Below are 20,836 nucleotides of genomic sequence, written 5' to 3'. Positions count from 1 at the left end.
ACACGTTAATCATATTGGTTTTGTTTATATTATCAGAAACAAATGTACATAGTTGCTTGAAAACTGTTCACTAATTCTTAAGTTATCATTTAGAAATTAAATGCATAATCAAAATCTACTTTTTAGCAACAGTAACCTTGACCTTGGAGCTAAAAGATCCAAAATCGATAGGTTTCTTTCTTGGGCTGACGGAAACATATGTACAAATTTGCACTGAAATTTGTTTACCAGAGCATAAGTTATTCAGAAATGTAATGCCCAGGCAAAAATCTATTTTTAGTACAATGACTTTTGTCTTTGAAGTTAAAGTATTAAGATGGAACCTCCCCAAGGATAATGGGGATGAATGTACCTCCCCAAGGATAATGGGGATGAATGTACCATTTTGCATCCAAATTTGTTCACTATAACTAAAGCTATGATATGCATAGGTAAAATCCATTTAATGACACTGGACTTAAAACCCCTATATACTGGTAGGGTTTTTTCTTTGGTTACGAGAACCCATACCAAAATGCTCTGAAATCTGAACTTTGGAGCTCCAGTTTTCGTTAAGAAATTAAATACATATCCAAAATCTATTTTTATCAACTGTGACCTTCACCTATGGTAATTACAAAAAGATTCCATATTTGCTTTCATAACTTGCATAGGGTTTGTTTCTATAGAAAAGAATTTTTAAAATTTTCCTCATGAGTAATCCTGGCTTTGTAATTAAAAACCTTATGTATCTTATGTATTATTAAAAAAAAAGCTTCAAGTCCATCTATTTTGGTATATAGATTGTCAGGTGTAATTTGGGTTGCAAAGTATACAGTTTGGTCTTACTGTATACTATGCACCTATCAAAAGACTGCTAGCTGTGCTTGGTGATTTTATCAAAAGACTGCTATCTGTGCTTGGTAATTTTATCAAAAGACTGCTAGCTGTGCTTGGTGATTTTCACTTCCTGGTCGTCAAAGATAAATTGGGAAGAAATATGCCAATAACCATTATATTTAATTTTGTGCATTTTCAGAAGTTGGTATTTCTTACTCTAACAAAATTAATTTCCCATATTTTAATAAATGTTAAAGTTAGTGTACTTTAGACTAGTTCAAGCTCATTTTTTTGAGCTCATGGGAACAACTGTTGTGATCAGCTGTCTGCCTTAGTGTATGATTTGTATCATTACTCAATTTTAAGAAATTTTTGACACAGTACATGAAAGTAGCATCATGGCATGCCAACACTGTCTCCACTTTGCATGTTGCAAATGCAAATAACTTCAACCTGTCCCTCTTTCAGAAGTGTGTAATAACTATAGAGCAAATACCTGAGGTATCACCATCATTGAAAAATATCCACTTAGAAATACGGTCAAAGAACCCCTATGCCTTTCTGCATTGACTTACCATACACAGTTGTGTACAAGCCAGCTCAAAAACAAACAACCAGGACCAAGATCTCCCATTGCATTATGTACTGGTAGATCTGGGTAAATGCAGTTTGTCAGGTCATAAACATCATGGATACTGATTTGCTGGTGCATTATGCAACAACATAACAGGGTTGATGTTGTCTGTAGATGGATCCAACGTTTACGTAATATATACAAATTATACAAAAGTTTATGAATGGAAAGACAAGGTTTGTACTATATGCCCCTTCCACATGTGTCAAGCCATATTACAAACCATAACATATAAAATTGCAAAAACAAAAAGAAAAATGAAGATAAAAGACATTAGTTTCAATTTTTATTTTGAAACACAAAAGCTCTCTGATCACATATCAATATAAGGTACAGTAAACTTATCATCCCAAAATGCATGACAATAATCATATCATTATTTAATTCCAAACAACTTACAAAAACATATCATTTTAAACAAACTATTAATTATTGCTAACCCAAAGATCAAATATCTAAATGTTATTATCCCTTTTACATGACTGCCTTCTTTCATTGACATAAAGTCATAATGCCTTTCATTTCCTCAAAAAATACAATCCTGAATGTACAGATGCCATGTGAAAAAACTAGTTATTACTGCAGTGCATAAATTGATGACCATTTCTTAAAAACAAATAATGAAGAACTAATGGAAAATGTGTTTTTATATTATTTTAGTTGAAAAAAAAGTACACATGTATTTGATTTCTGATTTAAAATATTATTGTGATTACAAATGCAATGGAGTCAGACCACAAATTCTAGCAAAGCATGGTCCTTCCTCAATCAGACATAAATATTAGATGAAAAATGACATAAGCAAAAAAAAATTGATATGCATAGAGTTTTTAAACCTATTAAATATATGTGTCTTTAATATTTTCAAACTTACGTATAATAAAATAGGATGAACATGTACTTTAATTGCATGAAGTAGGCAAACCAAGCACACCATGGCATTCCTGAAGAATTCTGAGAATTAGAATAATGCAATAAAGAACTAAACCTATATATAGAACTAATTTTATTGTGAAAATAATTTTTAAAAATTATTTCTTTCAGTGACACAGACCATTGACCTTTTCACTCCAAAATCAATAGAGTTCTTAACTACACCAAGTGCAAGCCATTCACAAAGTTTGGTCACCATAGATGATGGAAAACTAAAGGTTTTGTGCACACACCAATTGTTTCTTTTAGAGTGCCCCTGGCTTTCAACCTTTGGAGCCTGAAATTAACACTTTTTTTTCTACTCTCAGTAACACTGACCTTGACATTTGAGCCTGGTATTAATAGGGCTCTTTCTTACCCAAACACACGCCATTCAGAACATATATGGTGAACAACTAAAGTTACTGAATGGAAACTAAACTTCAGACACAAACTGATGACAAACAGGTGGAAACTCAACTTCATAACAAAATCTGCTTTGCCTTGTGGCAGGTGTATAAAACTGTAATAGAACAGAAAATGATGGACACTGTAAACATGAAGCTGCTATATACAAGATGTTACTTGATTGATTTTAATATGATGCAAATTTTTCATGTGCTGAATGTTCTCCTATTATAACAGTAATATTAAATATTTCATCAATACAAATGTCAGACACATTAAAATTTCCTTTTAACCTGCTCTTCATGTCTTAGTATGGGAGTACATATATATTTCTATTTATAAAATATCAATACTTTTTATAATGCTAGATGAAAAAGTTAAGATTGTATTCTTTAAAAAAAGAGCTGGAAAAATTTTCTGAGTTATTTATTTTGGCAAGGCACTCAGTAATCATTAGTATATCAGTAATCATTAGTATATATATATATATATATATATATATATATATATATATATATATATATATATATATATATATATATATATATTAAGTAGGTGTTTGTTTTATCCTGAATTTCATGTAAAGTTTGTTTTTGCAAGAGAACACTGCACTTACTTCACCCTCCTCATAATAAAAATTCCTGGTAATTTAGTAAATTATTTTGATACCTTTTGGGCACAAAAAAATGAACTGCATAACATTCAACATGATTTATGATAAACAGTGAAATCTGGTTACAAAAGACGCTTACGGGAAAACCAAATTTAGTTCTTGGTTGGTTGGCGTCCTTTTAAATAAAGTTGAATGCGAAGTTATATTGAGAATAACACAATTCAGACTGTGCACTGGTTTGGAATCAGGAATTCTCAGCCACGGGTAAGCAATGTTTGGCAGGAATGAGGATTTATGAAGTTTCTGTCAAGAAGATCTTATGTCAAGGGTTAGATTCCTCTATCCCACATCAATGCTCATGAAGGATTAAATTTTCTCATATTTCATTAGGAATTAGATGTTGTACCATGGGCATGGGCATAGTTTTGGAACTGCAGAGTATTGAAATCTGTAGGATAAATGTAAAAATCTTAAGTTTACATTACAAAACTTTTTAAATATGGATTAGCATTACAAGCTGGCAAAATGTGTTTTGTTCATTACTAACTGCAAAAAACACTGCAGATTCTGATGATGTTGTTGCATAAAAATGATCTACAGTGTCAATGAGTGCATTTATTGAGATAGGTGTATCCTATATTGATGTCTCACATGGCAAACTGTAATAAATACATTCACAGCAAAGAATGGTTCCAAAATGATGTCCTTCATAAACAGGTGTTCTATCCATGGAAGTGTCTTCAACTAAATGAAAGTATGGCATCCACAAAAGTTTACTGAAAATTTTGTATTGCTGCATCAGAAAATTAATAGGGAATCCATTATAACTATTCATTTGCTAATTGTTTTCAAAACACTGAGAACATAGAACTGGAAGATACCATTTTAAAATTAAATGCTATAAAAACTCCAACATTTTAAATATATTTACCAATTGATACATGATTAACAGCTATTGACAATGAACTGTTTACAACAAAAATCAATGTTTACGCAATTCAATTACATGTATCAGCGTGCAGACATATTTCAATTTTTAATGAATGTTCATCTGACTACATAAACATAATAAGCAAATAATATCACAAGCTATTTTGATGTAAACCATATTTCTTTCTGACAGTACTTGTCAAAATGACATAGGCACAGAAAAAATATATACATAAAATTCTTGACCAGTTTAAAAAAGTACTGGTGTTAGAAACAAAGGTTTTTCCTGTGGCATGAAATATCTTATTCCAACATGTAAGGTAGACAGACCATAATTACATGGGACTTGGTGCTTATCTGTGCATAATGTGGCTGACAAATAAGACCTAAATGGCTATTATGGGTAAAAGAAATAACTAACTTTTTACAGAATACCAAATTAATTTTCCATTCGATTATTGTGAGATGTTAATAATGAACAAGGCTAATAATATATTTATCTTTTGCACTTTTTCAAAGTACATACATTTATCTAAAAGTAGGTTACAGTTATCTTTCATTTCTAGCATATTAATCATTTTTGGATGGTGACAGGTGATCATTATAAAGCTCAAAGATTGTAAGCCCCCAGCCCCCCAAGCAAGAAAACTCGTAGTTCAATTTTTTGCACAAAATCTGGAAATGGATACATATTGTTCTTGTCAAATGTGGAACTTAATACAGATTTTCTGAAAACAAGCAAATTCAACAAATATGTACAGACTGAACACTATACATGTGTTGCAACAAATCCATGTACTGTAATCTCTGCATATGCTTCAATAATTAAATATATTGCAAAAAATTTATCTACATTATCATGTATACTTAATTTTCTGAAAATAAGCAAAGTCAACAAAATGGTACAGACTGAACACTATACATGTGTTGCAACAAATCCATGTACTGTAATCTCTGCATATGTTCCAATGAGTTAAATATCTTTTGCTGGGGGAAGTGGAGGGGAAATGTAGCAATTCCTAATAATTCATGTTTGACAACAATTTTGCATATATTTATGCACACATTCAGGACTAATTCTTAATCATTTTTCAACCAGTTGTTAAATTTCTAGAAACCATAAGAAATGCTGGGTGACCAAATCTTTAAGTGCATTTAGTTGACTATGAAATAAAAAACTGATCCATAATGTGCTCTTTAAAAATGGGCCTTCCAACCCCAACCTTCATCTTCTTGAATTCTGACAAAGCCCTACCCATTCACACTTTATTATGGGGCTTGTCCACAAACCTTTTAGGAAGCTCTTCCCCAAAGAGAAAATCTAACCTTGAAACATTTTGGGGTTTTTAATCAATGTGTTTTGACTCAACACGAATTCACATGAATGGTCTCACCTGCTCTGCTTGTGCAACAATTTCTGAGAAAGAATCTAATACGAGAAGCTAACATAAGCACTGAAGCATGAAAAGAAATTAATTGTGACCTATTTTTGTTTACAGGGAGTAGTATTCCAACTGATGAATGTACATATCAAGTTTAATAACTGTTTTCAAAAATAAAAATAGCTAACTGCAACAACTTGACACTGATACTTACAGAAATGGCAAACAATATGAATGGTTAGAAATGTGTTCATGGAATATTGTTGAACATGGTGCCTGAAATGTCCTAAACACGAAACTTAACCAAGGTCAAGGACTGGAAAAACACTATATACCTACCAATGTCGTGATGAGGCATGAGAAAATGTTCAGAATAGTTATACCCATGTCTTGCTTATATTTTTCAGTTGTGACAAAAGCTTGTACATAAAGGTGACAATCTAAACAAATACAGGCCACAAAGTTAAATTAAAAGCACTTCGAGGCATGCTCTCAGTAATATGCATTCAACATATTATTTTTAAAGATACATAAATTTATGTAGGGGGTCCATGGTCAACGTATCCATACAAAGAAGTGAGACTGATGTGAAAATGAACTCTTACCACTTGGCTCACTGATTCTCTGGAGTGCATTCATGGTAAGCATATGGCCATTTCCATAAAACACTATGAATTTCAACTTACAGAAGGCAATAAAGGGAGATTACCAACCTGAACACATACAAGGAAAAAGATGTCAACTGTAGATTATCAGCATGAAATATATAACACCAAAAAGATTCTAACTTGATCAATATCTTCTACAGTGCAAAAACTTTGGCAGAGATGTTTTCTAGCTTTTATAAAAACACTCCACCAAACTGGAAACAAAAATTCATAAATCACATAAATAATGGTAGGCACATAGGCTGCTGTGTGCCCATGACCCCATACCTGATACAGTCTCAAAAACACACATGCAGTCTCCACTCTAACATGATGCAGTCAAGAAAACACAGATATATACACTAAAGTAACAAATGTTTGCATAATGTCCAAATTCTAATACCATCTGTTGGACTTCCTTTCTTTCCATAAAGTTGCATATTTAAGAAATTTGCTTGAAACTATGTTGGAACATGTAAAAATTCACCAAAACTATTTTCTACCAATTACATGCATATTTGTCCCCTTCAATTAAATTAACTCTTAAAGTTATAAAATTACCAATAGCATCAAGCAGGTCAGTTAAATCTGTGTTACTTGAGCAAACCTTTCTTCCTCAATCAATATACTTTACTTAATGAAAGCCAGTACAGTGTCTCTGTGAAGTTCTCCCTTGTTAAAACACTATAGTCAGGGTCCACACAGTGTCTCTGTACAGTTCTCCCTTGTTAAAACACTATAGTCAGGGTCCACACAGTGTCTCTGTACAGTTCTCCCTTGTTAAAACACTATAGTCAGGGTCCACACAGTGTCTCTGTACAGTTCTCCCTTGTTAAAACACTATGGTCAGGGTCCACAACTGCTGGCCATCTTATTTACTGAACTGTGTTACAGTAAAGAACATTATGTACAGAACTGTGATATACTGAGAAAAATTTAATATACTGAACTGCAATATAGTGGGAACTATCAAAATTGGTTAAATAATTAGTATTTTAAAAGGAAAGAATGACAAAATACTTGCTTTGCCTTGTCTTCTGTCCACTCATATTATATTGTTAAACATTATTATGATTTCTGTCATTTAGTTTATAGTGGTACAGAACTACATCAAGAATAACATCTTAACAAGGCATGTTATAATGAAACTTTGCAACTAATGATATTGATTTATCAGTAAATAGCAGTAAGCATTAAATCTATAAAAAAAATTACTGCATAAAGGATTGGAATGAAGGTTTCATGGCAAAAATCATTATTCTGGAAAATCTGGGCTATGTACATTAATTTGTTTTCATAAAAAAAAACAATAATAGCAACATGCAAAACATTCCGAATTTATGTGGAGAAACAACTGAATTTGTACAATATTATCACGTTTTTTTAGTCCAGGGAAACAAAAAGAATCAGCCTCCAACTGGCTGCAGCAGCAAAAACTTCTTAAGTGGCATCAATAGTACTTTCAAGTCCACAGATTCCTGTCATGTGATACAGACAGCAACTCCAAAGGTCTCTGAATGAGTTTATTACTTGGACTGTTAAATGACTAGGAAGGGACACACTGAAGTCTTTCAGGGACACCTTCAGAATTCTCAGAATCTGAGTCACTACCTTCACTGGAGCTGGAGGGTTCATCATCTTCAAGGCCAGCTTCCTGTGCACGCTGTAGAAGAAAGTAAAACATGATGAACAGACGACCTAAATGAAACACAGGTTTTAGTAAGCAATAATCATGGCTTGTTAAAAGAGCTGTCCATTTCTTAAATTTCTAGAGATTAAAATAAGATCCACTGACTTGTTTCTGAGTATGTTTGAACTCAATGCAGTTAAATACGCAAGGCCTTAAACTTACCATATATATATCTGCTTACAAGTCAAGTCCAACTGAAAACAACATAGATCCTGATCTGCTGTAGATCAGGGTCTATGTTGTTTGTTCTACTAACTACTTCTAACTGCACTTATCTGGTCTGTACAGTTTGCAGTTGGACTCATTTTATATGTGAATATATATCATATGTAAAAGGTCTAAAGGTAACTTGTTAACAATAACTTTTTCATATTTTGCACCAGAGTTGATTAGATTCATTGTTTTAAGTATTATTACATTAAAACTTTTGGCCTTCAAAAATGAAGATACCTAGCTAACTAAAATGTTGTACCAATATTACAACAGCAAAAATTAGCACCTGGTTAAGGTTAATGGATTGATATTGAGTGATCTTGTTTTGAACCTAGAACATGGCATCAAATGTTCATGTTGAAAGAAATATACAACATGGGGATAGAAAGATATTTTTTCAACCCCACTTTAAAACTTCTTTTATGGACAGATGGTTTATTTTCAATTCTAAATTGGATGATAGTTGATCAGTGGTAAATATTCCAGTGAAACTTGCCAGATTGTTTTAAGGACCTCTGTCACTGCTATGGCAGTTCATCATGATGTAGTCCCATCAATTATCATATATTTGTACGTGAAAAAAGAAGATGGAATTAGGTATATGTATGTCCTCCCCACTACCAAATGATACTGAAACAGATGAATTCTCAACCATACAAGGCACATCTAGATTAGTTGCGGGAGATATTCAAGGTCTCAACAATATAGGCCAGTGTACTAAATTTAGATAAAATTCTTGGAAAGGTTACGCTGCAGAAACAAAAGTAATGAGGCAATTAGATGCCATATCTCTTCTACGAAAAAAGAAAAAGCTGGAAATTGAACTTGTCTGAAATATCAATACTGCAAATCAAACTGAGTTAAAATCCCAGAATTCCCAGCAAAATTATCTTGCAGAAACCTAAAGGATGGAGGGAAGGATGGACAGACTGGTAATGTTATTACTCCAGTGTTCCACCATGTTTATCTAATGGATCCCTAAAAATGTGTTCATGGAACTAATGTGCCCAAAAATCGACCTACATGCCTGCCAAATTTAACACTATGTGTCTATTACATTTTTGGTGGGACATAAAATTAAGCTGAAATACAGGTTCTCATCAGATGTATGGAATGATGGACAATACAATCACTACTTTATCTAGTCTTTTGTGGCAATGCAGCAAAAGGAACAGGATCTTATTACATGGAATTTAATTGTGAATCTCACCCTTCTCCTTGATCTGCGAAGCTGATTCATAATGAACCAGAGCATCTGTCCATCTAGCATCTCTGGTTCTGCCCTCCTCTCCTCATCTCTCTCGCGCTTGTTGCGCTTCACCAGCTGTAGAACATGAGAATATATGACATAAATATACCATCCAAATAACAGAGGCAGTAAATTTTGTGGTCTTGTAAAGAGACAAGTGAGGATAATGGTGTGCATGTACAACACTTCTTTCAATTAGAAGATGACAATTTGTAATCTGCTTAAATCATCCTCATCATCATTCTGAAAAAAAAGAAGCAAATTCAGTCAATCTTTGTCTTACTGTAGTGAGGTCAGCAAAAGTAGGCAAAGATCAGATCTGAATGACCCCTTCAACATTGATGAGTTACTAAAGACACCTGAAAAGTAACACAATTTCATGTCTCTATCTCAAAGACCAAAACCATAAAAGTGCAGAGAAGGGGGTGAAAATGACCAGTCGCCTTGAAATGGAAGATGAAACCTCGACTGTGATACATCATCTGAGATAAAATACAAAAGAGAAACGAAACAAGAATGCCATGGTTCATCCCTAAATTTCAAACTGTTATTAAAATGTAAAGCAGAAATAAAAGCAACCATGACATGTATAACTGTAACTCTGACCTACAAGGTAGGATATGAAAAGTGAAATGCAACACATCTTTTAGTGACAATATTCAAGTATACCAAATTTCATTCATTTACCGTAAACAGATCATAATCTATAAAGTCAAAATGCTACAAAAACCTAAAATGTTGGCTTGTGAATTGGACGCTGAAGATCAGACCCCCAGATGGCGACACCCAATTATACAAAGTTTCATCTTAAAATCTGAAAGGGCTCTGAAATTATAGAGTAGAAAGGAAACTGTGACAGCAAAACTTAAAATAGTCAGATGTGACCTTGACTTGGAAGATAGGACCTCAAATGTGGGAATTAAATGCCAGCTAATAATGCTGTTTAAATAATGAAATTTCAGGACTTAATCTCAAAGAACTCTAAAACAAATTACCATGGAAAAAGTAAACAACATCAAGCCAGGACCTTAAACGTGAAAACAAGACCCCACCTGCTCCCATGTGTGGTACATGTATGTGTGATTTTGGATTTTTAATGTAGCTTTGACAGTTTTAGTCATATCACTACAATGTCTACCAAGCGGCAGCTTATAGCACAAGTAGCATCATGTCCAACTGAGGCACATTATCCTGACACCAGGTCCACCAGTCCTAACACTAGCCTCTGAGTGCCAAGCAAGGTAGCTCAAGTACCATTTTTATGTCTTTGCTATGACTCACCTGGGGTTCGAACCTTTAACCTCCTGCATCAAAGGTGGATGCTCTAATGACTTAGGCCATCGGAGTGGTCCAGTGTGGAGCATAAAATATCTTCCAATGACAAAGTGTAAGTATACCATAAGATCAAACAGCCAATGCAGAATCACCAAGCATAACCTAACAATGATTTCCACTTCATATCATGAAACTGATGAATCTTGATCACTTATATCGATTTCTATCCATGAGATTTTTTATTTCTTATGTGGTTATAAGAATGTTCAACTGCCATGAATTTTATGTTACATTTAATGGAATCTATAGAGCAATGGTTTTCTTCTCTACGAGACCAATTTCAATCAATCAAAATAGTTATTCATTTATCTATTACCTAATACAGAAGACTGGAAGTTCTAATTTCAAGTCCTAACTGAAATCTCTCTCTCAAATAATTTAATGTTTTCAATTTGATGCTTATCATATAATGCATAGGATATGCAAGCATCTGTCAGACTGGAAATGATGAAATCTGCTTACTTTGCTATTTAGTATGAATGCGCAAGGGTAATACAGTTTGGAATTGACTTTAATTGCATCGTTAACTGTTTTGAACAAACATTTCCCTTTTACTATACTCTACAGTAACAAATGAAAATCACTTGCATAGCTGGACAAGTTTTTGTATGTTCCAATTTTGATCTGAGTTTTGCTTGCCTCTAGCAGCCAGGCAACACTTAATGTCTAACCCCAACAATAGACTTCATCTGAGAAAGGAGACGCTTTCTACATTATAGCTAGGTTTTTAAAATTGTAGCTTCTTTGGACTTTGTCACATAAGACCCTCCATTAAGGAACCTTGTTCATGTACCAAACATTGGAGTCACAGCCCCTCTGCATCCCTCTCCTCTACTTAGTCTGATAAATCAGACCCACTAATCTGTGCTGATACTGGTGGACCATTTTGGGAAATATTTTGGGACAAATTTGCAACATATTGCTGCACATATGAGACAATTACCGATATTTCAAGCATCTTTTAAGCTATTACTGGCTGAAGGTTCCTTTTTGGCATTATGCACGAATATTTCCAAATCAAATCCTAATTTTGGTGACTTGTTAATCCATGTGAGGTAACAAAACCATATACCTTTTTTAATTTCATGCTACATATGGCTGTTACCAAATGCCGATAAGTGTTTAAGCTGTACGTGGAGTGCCCTGGGAAGGTTTACATGCAGCAAAATTGCACATTTTAATGGACAGGTGAGATCAGACCAACAAATCATCCATCAGTATCAAAACATATTTGAGGGTCCCATTTATTGGACTACTTTCTACCAACCTCTGGCTACCAGACTGTTTACTCCTGCAAAACAATGTCTAAACTGGAAGTTGCAATATCCTGAAAAATGGACAATTCTGTTCTCAAGATGTTACAATAACTTAGTAATAAAGATACAGGGCTTCCATTTTTTTAAACTAATATGAAGGATAAAGGAATATACATTTAAGTGAATCACACAACACTGCAGGCAACTTTAAAAATTAGTTGCTGAAATTTTAACCGCACATGTTAGCTCTGAAACCATCTTATTAAATCTGCACAGCCAAGTCTTTTTCTTGATGTATGCATCTGTGTAAACCAGATCTAGTAGCAAATGATACATTGCAAAAGGTACTGAACACAACAATTTACTTCTTAAGCAGAGAAAGTTTCACAGTGAAATGTATGGGGACTCATGTGAATGATGTTTAAAATCCAACTCTCCTTTGAGGTCTCGTCAATATTACCAACATCTCATGTAAAGATGTGAAGTTGATCAACATGGACCATGTCTCTGGCAACAATGGAGTAGATCAGACACACAAGTCTATGAAACAATGATCACATCAAATCATCTGAATATACTAATGGTTCTTGAACTAGGCTGATTATCAGCAACATCCCATGTACAGATATGAAACTGACTGACAAAGGTAATGAATCTGTCTGACCTGTTCAAGTGGTTTATGTGAGTCAAGCACATTAAACACACAACCAGATGTAGGAAATAATGTTTGTACCAAATTCCATCAGAATATGTTAAATGTGTATTGAGTTTTGCTGACTGCAATCAATATTCCATGTTTCCATATGAAGAGAAGACTATTCTCAACAAGGGGCATAAATCTGTCCAAAATGGAGTAAACAAAACTAAATACATAAAAGACATTAAGTTCATGAGACAATATTTATACCAAATTACCTTTAAAAATCAAAAGGTGTTAAACGGTTGTTGAACTATGCCAGTTGCAAGTAAAATCCAGTGTTAAGATAGTAAGTTAATTGTCAAGGGGCATAACTCTATCCAGAATTGACAAGACTAAACCTGCAAACGGTATATCTTGGGCTATTAGATAATGTTCATTCCAAATTGTATCATGTTTTGTTCAATGGTTCTAGAACTGTGCTGGTTACAAGTAAAATCCCATCTGAAGATTTTAAGTTATTATGGCCCATAATTCTTATCAAAAATGGAGTGGACAAAACAAAACACATCAAAGGCCCATCTAGTTCTACAAGACACTGTACACACCAAATTGTATCAATTGGAGCTATTCTGGTTACAAGGATCATCTGTGAGACAGATTTAACATTGATCTTAAAAGGACAATAATTCCATTAAAATTGGAACTGAAATGAAAAAAAAACTTTAAAAGGCACATCTACTTGTTAATGATATCTAATGATGTGTAAGGGTTGCAAAGCTCTGGTAGTTCGAAGAGACGTGAATGGAAAAATGGACAGGCAGACAGATGGAGAAGGTGGTTACTATACAGCCACCATATCTAAATACATTGCTCTATTAAACTTACACAGCTAAAGGATTATTCTAATGAATGACTATCAAAGACATTAATGAGCTTTTAACTCATGAGAATATGTCTAATTATATAAGAAATTATGTCTAATTATACACGAAAATATGTCTAATTATATGATCAGACAAAATATGTCATTAAATATAGATAACTTGGTTTATGTAACAAACCTTTTTCATTCCTTTTAATTCTGTTGGATCCTCTGCTGTTGGAGCCCATATCTTGACATCATGGTCTAGACCACTTGTTGCCAGGATTGGAGCAAATGGGTGAGGCTCCAACACATTTATCTGCAGAAAGATGATAATAGATCAAGATTTTCTTGATAAACATAGCTATCTAAATTCAACTACAGTGATACCCCTCTTATACGGCCACCCCTTCTGCACTGGGAAAGTAACCTTATAAGACGGGCAGTCTTTCAAGAGGGGGGCTATATTTGTGAGATGTATATGCATATGTATCTATAGTAGGAAGGCTACATATAACTTAAAGCAGTTAATATCTTCATTTAAAAGTAGCATCAGTTATTAAAATGTTTTTCTTGTCTTAAAAAACAGTTATTTCAAGGTAACATAAATTAACAGTTTCTTAGACATGAAATGTGAGTGGGTATTGTTGGGATGCACATTACAAAACCATTCAAAAATGTTATTTAAATCTTTGTATATACATTGTATCCTATTTAAAACAATTCTCTTTACTCATTCTCCCAATGCTACAGAATATTCTCCTTATTTTTTATGATTTTATTTGAGTCTTCCCAACATAAAATATTTTGGCAAGTGAACTCTCCTCAACGTCATCAAGTCGAATAACTTTTACTTTATCTTCTAAATCATTATTTCTTTGTTTACGTGATGACATGTTAAATTTATGTAACGATTTATTCCTATGTTGCTAAGTGTACAGTACTGCAATTTAACGTTGCAGACAAAACATTTGTAAATGAAATGCCTTGCTATAAAGGAAGTGATACATGTACTGTCACGTGATTTTTCTATCATTGTCTGGTACCATTTTGTTCAAGGTTAATTGTTTCTGTGTGTGTGTGTTAATCCACAAAATCTATTTTTAGCCTATATGACCATGTTATGATCTTGACAATTACGTCAGTTGTAACCTTCAATTAAAAAAAAGAATAAAAATATAAAAATATCCACTGTGTGAAGACCAAACATGGCTGACCCCATTTCTATCTGACCATGTTATCACCTTGTCAATTAAAAACATCCGGTCATAATCATCAATTAAATAAAAAAATCCGCCGTGTGAAGCACAAAGCTCTATCAAAACACTGCTGAGCCCATTTCCTGAAAATGTTGGCACTAATGATATTTTAATAACCTTAGTGATACATATACTTTAGCCAACACTTCTTACAGTAACAAAAACCTGACATCCAGAAACATCCAGAAACAGACACTGGGAAAGAAAATTTGATTACTTGCCGTACCATAATTAAATATTGGTTCTGGACACATAATAATAAAATGTGGCCGCTTGTTGGGGGTAAATTTTACATTTGTGCACTAATATGTTGGCCGCTGGATGCGTTAGAATGGTGGCCTTTCAGTGGTGCCAAGGGATTCTGGCCGTAAAGAGTGGGTAGCCACCTGCCAGGGTGGGCTGTTCATGAGGGGGACCACTAAACATGAAATTGTTATTGCCTGCCATTGCAAATGTCCATTCCTTTTGTTGCGTATTTGTGAACACGTGAGTCCCCCCATCTTAGAGCCTATATGAAGGAGGAAAGATTACGAAAGTAAAATCTTCATGCAACTGCAACTTATATATCATTAACCTACGAACAATTACTGGGACCACAAGGGAGAGATCTGAAAACTATATGTCTCTCGCAGATAGTTAGAACATGGTACCAAGTCTAACTAAATTTCAAGCAGCAGATTAGGTTATACTCTAATATTACAGCAAAATATCTCAAATTGTCAAAAACTTTATCAAACACTTCATCACAATGAAAGCGATATTTTGCTCCTGAACTGTTATTAGCACGGAACCAGTTATAACACTACCACTGCTCTGTCTTATCTTTTAAACCAGCTGAGGAATTGATGTGAAATATTTCATCTCTACAACCAGTCAAAATACTGTACAGAATCAATAAAAAGCAGCAATCATGAAGAAACTGGTTCCGCAATGCAAATGGTACAGACCTACCGTAAAGATTGTAAAATATTTAAGCTATTTGTGTCCTCATATTTATATGTAAATATGTATACATGATAAAACTTACCACACCCCCCTCATCTCCCTCCATCAACTGGACAATTTTTTCAGTTTCCTTATCCCAGAGATAGATGTGTCCACAGTCACTGCCACTCACAACAAATTCACTCCTGGGGCCATAAAAATTCACTCCCTTCACTGAAAGACAATAAGCAATGGAATCATAGCAACATGTATGCATTTCTAACTGAAACAGGGACAGAAAATTCTACTTATCTGCTTGTGGCTGTGGAAGAACATTTCACAACATGTTCTTATTGATTTTTAAGTAGATTCAGTATTGTGTACAACGCAGGATGAGTACAATTTATGCAGGAGAATTAAAAATTCCAAGTCACGTGGCCTGTAGGACAAGAAGCAAACTGAAATATTTTTGAGTCAGATGTGCAATCAATTAAGTTTGTTCACATTAATGGAAAACTTAATCCACACAATCTTGATTCAATTAATTGTTTCTTGCCAATGTGCACTTTTTTAAAACCCAATTTTCTTCTTTTTAGGAAGGGGTGCACATTTTATAGAAGAATAAAGAAAAATGATTTCTAGGTCACATTCACTCCTTGTGTGCTGCATAATCATTCTTTCAAGAGGCCCATGTGGGCCTGATGATATTGCTTACAGGGCAGTTTGGCTTGTGAATGCAAATTCACACATGTATTGAAACTGTAAAGGGGAAAGAAAAGCTTAGAGCACATAGTTGCTATAGTACCCATATATCTATGATCCCTTACAACCAGCATCCTCCCCATGATCTCTCCCTCCCTCCCCAATTCATAACTTAGAAACTGTCGAAGGCCACACCCTTAAATTACATACACTTACAAGGCATTTTAAAAGTAAGCATGGATTATTGGTTAACACAGAACTAATGTTTTTTAAAAATAGAAACCATTTTTCTTCTTTCAGTGTCAGTTTCAGTGATCTTGACCTTTTACTTTTTGACCACAAATCAATAAGTGTCTTTCTTGTTTCAATTCAAGCCATCCACAAAACGTTTTGCCATGTCTTGTAACATTGGACTAAAATTATTTTGTGCAAACCAAATTCCTTTAAGTTCCTCTGACTTCACCCATTGACCTATTAACAGCAGCATTCAAAATCAATAAATATCTTCCTTGTCTCAGTGCAAGCATCAGATGTTTGTTCACTGTATAAAGAAGTGCAGATATTGTGTCAAAGTCATTTTGCTTCTTCTTAATGCCAACATAACCTTGACCACTGACACTGAATGCAAAATCAATACACACCTGCCAACCCTTACAATTTACCATAAGTTTTAAGGAAAACAAACTAAAAATATGGAATTATGAAATAAAAGTACAAATTACAGAAATACAATTGTCTGTGGTAAAATCCAGGTACTGGCTTATCTGTGTTTGATTTGGATCTGGGTTTCCTACTATGTTCAGTGGAACCTGACTAACTTTAACGGTATACCTCAGACGCTTTAAACTGCACATATTTTGTGATATGAAATATCTGCATGATCAGCTCTTGTTTTTAAAAAAAATGGTATCCAACAAATGAGAAGTAAGGATGAAAGAGACAATAAACCTCTTACAAAGTTTTAATAGTAAGGAAGAGGCAAACGGAATATTCATTTACTTGGAGAAAAAAGCAGGAAGGGCAACAATTATGACTAGTGGACATCAAGTGTTTGATTTGAGTATGTCACATGGCAGTAAAGATGACTGCCATCACTTTAGCTTTTTTTCTTTAAGGATTACATCAAATTGAGAGATATCAAGAAGCCATTCAGCTCTGCAGTTTGTAACTGTAAAACTGTACTGGAGGTAATGTTACAAACTTCTGAGCTCAATACGATGTTTACCATTGGTACATCAGTCTTGAATCACACTTCTGGACTTTTAAATGGATGTTTTCCAGCTTGACAATAGCAGTACACAATATTTTGCAACACCTTATTGAAAAGGGGCCCAACTTACAGCAAAAAATCAACTGCTTACGGAGGCCTTGTTAGAGTTGGTGGGTCTATCAATAGATGCCTTTTGTTATCTCAAATGCAAGCCATTTACAAAGTTTAGTAAAAGTATTTAGTTACTGTGTGAACAAAAATGTAGTCTTTTAGTCAAGATGACGATGACTATCTGAACCCCAAATCTATAGGTTCCTTCCCTGCCTCAAATTCAGGCTACTGACAAAGTCTGGTAATGGCGATTGATGGAGAACTTGAGTTATTATGTGGAAATAAAACAGGGAACAGACTACTGTACAGATAGATGTTTGCTTGGTTGAATCTTTTAACATATTACTGGCTATATCATGTCAAGAAACTGGGAGCCAAATACCCTTCCCAAGAATACACGGAGGCATCTGACCTTGAATGGCCTGGACAGATATTGAATCCACAACATGTTTTGTGATGTTTAACCAACCAACATTACATGAAAAGCTCTCCCTGATAGTGGGATAAAAAAATAAAAAACTGAAAGGACTAAGTTACTTTTCCATTAAAGTAAATGAAGAATAAGGTATGTAAAAATTACCTGTTTGGTTATTTCTATGGCCAACATACTTGTGTATATAGTCAGCTCCATCAGAATGATCATTGTTGAATAGATAGATATCTTCATCGTTGTACGTTCCAAGAACCTCTGTAATTAAAACACTATGGGTGACACAGTATACATGATAACAGCTGACTGGTATTTTTTGGACCAAAAACAAAAAAAGATGAGACAAAAATTTGTAAATATCTAGCCCATTTTAAAATTCATATCATTAAACATCATCTCAGCAGAAGCTTACATGTCAAATTTAACCTAAAATCTGAAATGAAGTCTCCTGGGTAACCACTGTTATGATATGGATCATTTCCTAAAAAGTAAATCTTACCATTTTAAAAATTACTGCTTTGAAACCTATTAGCAATCCAGGTTGATTAGAACCAGAATGTCAAAACAAAACATATTGAAAAATTATTTATATTCAACACTTACTCTAACTAGTCTACCTGTCCTAGTTTAGCCAAATCATTGACAGGTCCACAAATTCTGCACGATACAAACTGCTGAACCCAAGTGCTGTATTGCATCGCTCTCATAAAAGGTTTTACAAATCTGTAAAGTTGAATTGTCCTTTATCTGATCAGACATGTTTTTAAGTTTAAAAAGACCATTATGGACTATGAAGTTTCATCAAAAAGTTAAACTGTCAAAAAGCCTGTTTGCTTAATACCAGGCACCAATTTCTTTAAATGTGACACAGTACTGTCTGCACCATATGGTTGCAGTCTCATGAGACACAATACTACTTTGAAAACTTAATTACTGTCTCATGGTGACACAGTACTGTACACACAAATTGAATTACAGTCTCATGAGACACAATACTGTCAACACCACCTAATTACAGTCTAGATAGAAACTACTGTGTACACCACATAACTACAATCTTCTGAGCCACTAGTGAAGATCATCAATAAAGTAAAATATTGTTTGTCTTACCTCACTAACTGCTTTTTCCAGGGTGACAAATGTACTCTCTGAAACTGAGCCCGATACTTATGACCAGGAATATCAATGTTTTACTCTAATTGATTATTTAAAGATATTTACTAAACTAAATAATGAAAGTATGAGTTTCCATTTATTTTCTTCTAGATTACTACTTGCTGTTAATACCTGTATCACTCAAATACATTTTTATACATGTTACTATAAAGATGCTATGTTGCATATTATGATTTTGATTATTACATCATCAGCCAGATCTAACTCTTCCAGCTGGGATGGCTCAAATGTAACATTTTTTATATATACTGTTATCATTTGTAGATTTGTTCTCTGTACAAAGACATAACAACTCTAACATCAGACTTGATGCTTGTGATGGCTCAGATGTAATAAGTTTACACTGTAATCATTTGTTGACTTGTTCTTTTGTCCAAAGTCAGAACATGTCCTACTTCAGACTTGATGATTGGGATGGCTCAAATGTAATAATGTTATACTATATTCATTTGTAGACTTCTCTGTATAGTCAGAACTTACTTAGATTTTCAATTAGTAGATAAGGTCATACAAATTCTTAAAACTTAAATTTTGTTACCTGTGCCATTGTAATTGTAGCAAGCACATGTGACATTTGCTTTGAGATCACTGTTAACCTGAAACAGATCATTAAAAATATTACATTTACTTTTATTTATTAACTTAACCATTTCTACCTGGGGGTGGGGGGTTATTTATATTAGATCCATTACAAATAATAAATAATATGAATTTATAGAACAAAAGCCATGTGAGCTACACTGTGGATGTGCATTGCAAACTCCACTAAATAAACAGACATTTTGAGTCAACTCATTTTAATGACAAAAGCTTAAAAGATTTAATGACAAAATGTTCAACTCCAGTCTCTTAAGGTTTTTAGTGAATTTATTCATTCAAACATAACATAAATTAACTGGACATATGCCTTAATTATAGTCTTTATTAATAGATGCAGATAATAAAATATTATACATTTTGCTTCACATAAATCAGGATGTACTATTTTGATACAATAAATCCAGATTTATGTGAAACAGAGTCCCCGAACTGTTAGACATGCTTACTAAGGCAGAATCTGTCCACAAAAGCAACTTACCAGGTGGGATGGGCAAAACTTCTTCAGTACACCATCATCAACATTCTGAAATTTGAGTAACACTTGTATATCTAGGGCAGGTATAATATAATACAGTTAAACGGTTTTGCTCATTGTCATGGACTATATAATCCATTCTAGTGAGTAACACTGAATCTATGGGGTTATTCAGGTGAAAAACCATAAACAAACTTCAAGACAAAGAAACTGTCTTCTTAGTGCATTAACAAATTCATTTGTAAATAAATAGAATAAATAATTTAAGATGAGTCACTCTGATTCACATTCCTTCTTTATTCTATAAAATGTCTGCAAATGTGATACTTATTGAAGAGACAATACAGCTTTAATAGGAA

General features: G+C 33.8%; 1 protein-coding gene across 5 annotated transcripts in view; it reads right to left on the bottom strand.

The window, feature by feature from the left end:
- Nucleotides 1-1,726: 1,726 nt before the first annotated feature.
- The window catches only part of LOC149793341 (DDB1- and CUL4-associated factor 8-like), a 52,751-nt gene continuing 33,641 nt past the window's right edge, over nucleotides 1,727-20,836 (bottom strand). For all 5 annotated transcript variants that reach the window (XM_089967323.1, XM_089967319.1, XM_089967320.1 and 2 more), the window contains exons 8-14: nucleotides 20,481-20,525; nucleotides 19,941-19,998; nucleotides 18,377-18,484; nucleotides 15,877-16,007; nucleotides 13,790-13,909; nucleotides 9,459-9,572; nucleotides 1,727-8,008 (exon numbers count right to left, since the gene is read on the bottom strand). In XM_089967323.1, coding sequence (XP_089823449.1) covers nucleotides 7,892-8,008; nucleotides 9,459-9,572; nucleotides 13,790-13,909; nucleotides 15,877-16,007; nucleotides 18,377-18,484; nucleotides 19,941-19,998; nucleotides 20,481-20,525 — 693 coding nt within the window. In that variant the 3' untranslated portion in view covers nucleotides 1,727-7,891. The remainder of the gene's footprint in view (nucleotides 8,009-9,458; nucleotides 9,573-13,789; nucleotides 13,910-15,876; nucleotides 16,008-18,376; nucleotides 18,485-19,940; nucleotides 19,999-20,480; nucleotides 20,526-20,836) is intronic.

Source organism: Sinohyriopsis cumingii, chromosome 8 (assembly GCF_028554795.1).
Source record: "Sinohyriopsis cumingii isolate HCF-2022 chromosome 8, ASM2855479v2, whole genome shotgun sequence".
NCBI lineage: Eukaryota > Metazoa > Mollusca > Bivalvia > Unionida > Unionidae > Sinohyriopsis > Sinohyriopsis cumingii.
Note: the sequence above shows the minus strand (reverse complement) of the source record. Positions and strands in the feature narration are given on the sequence as shown.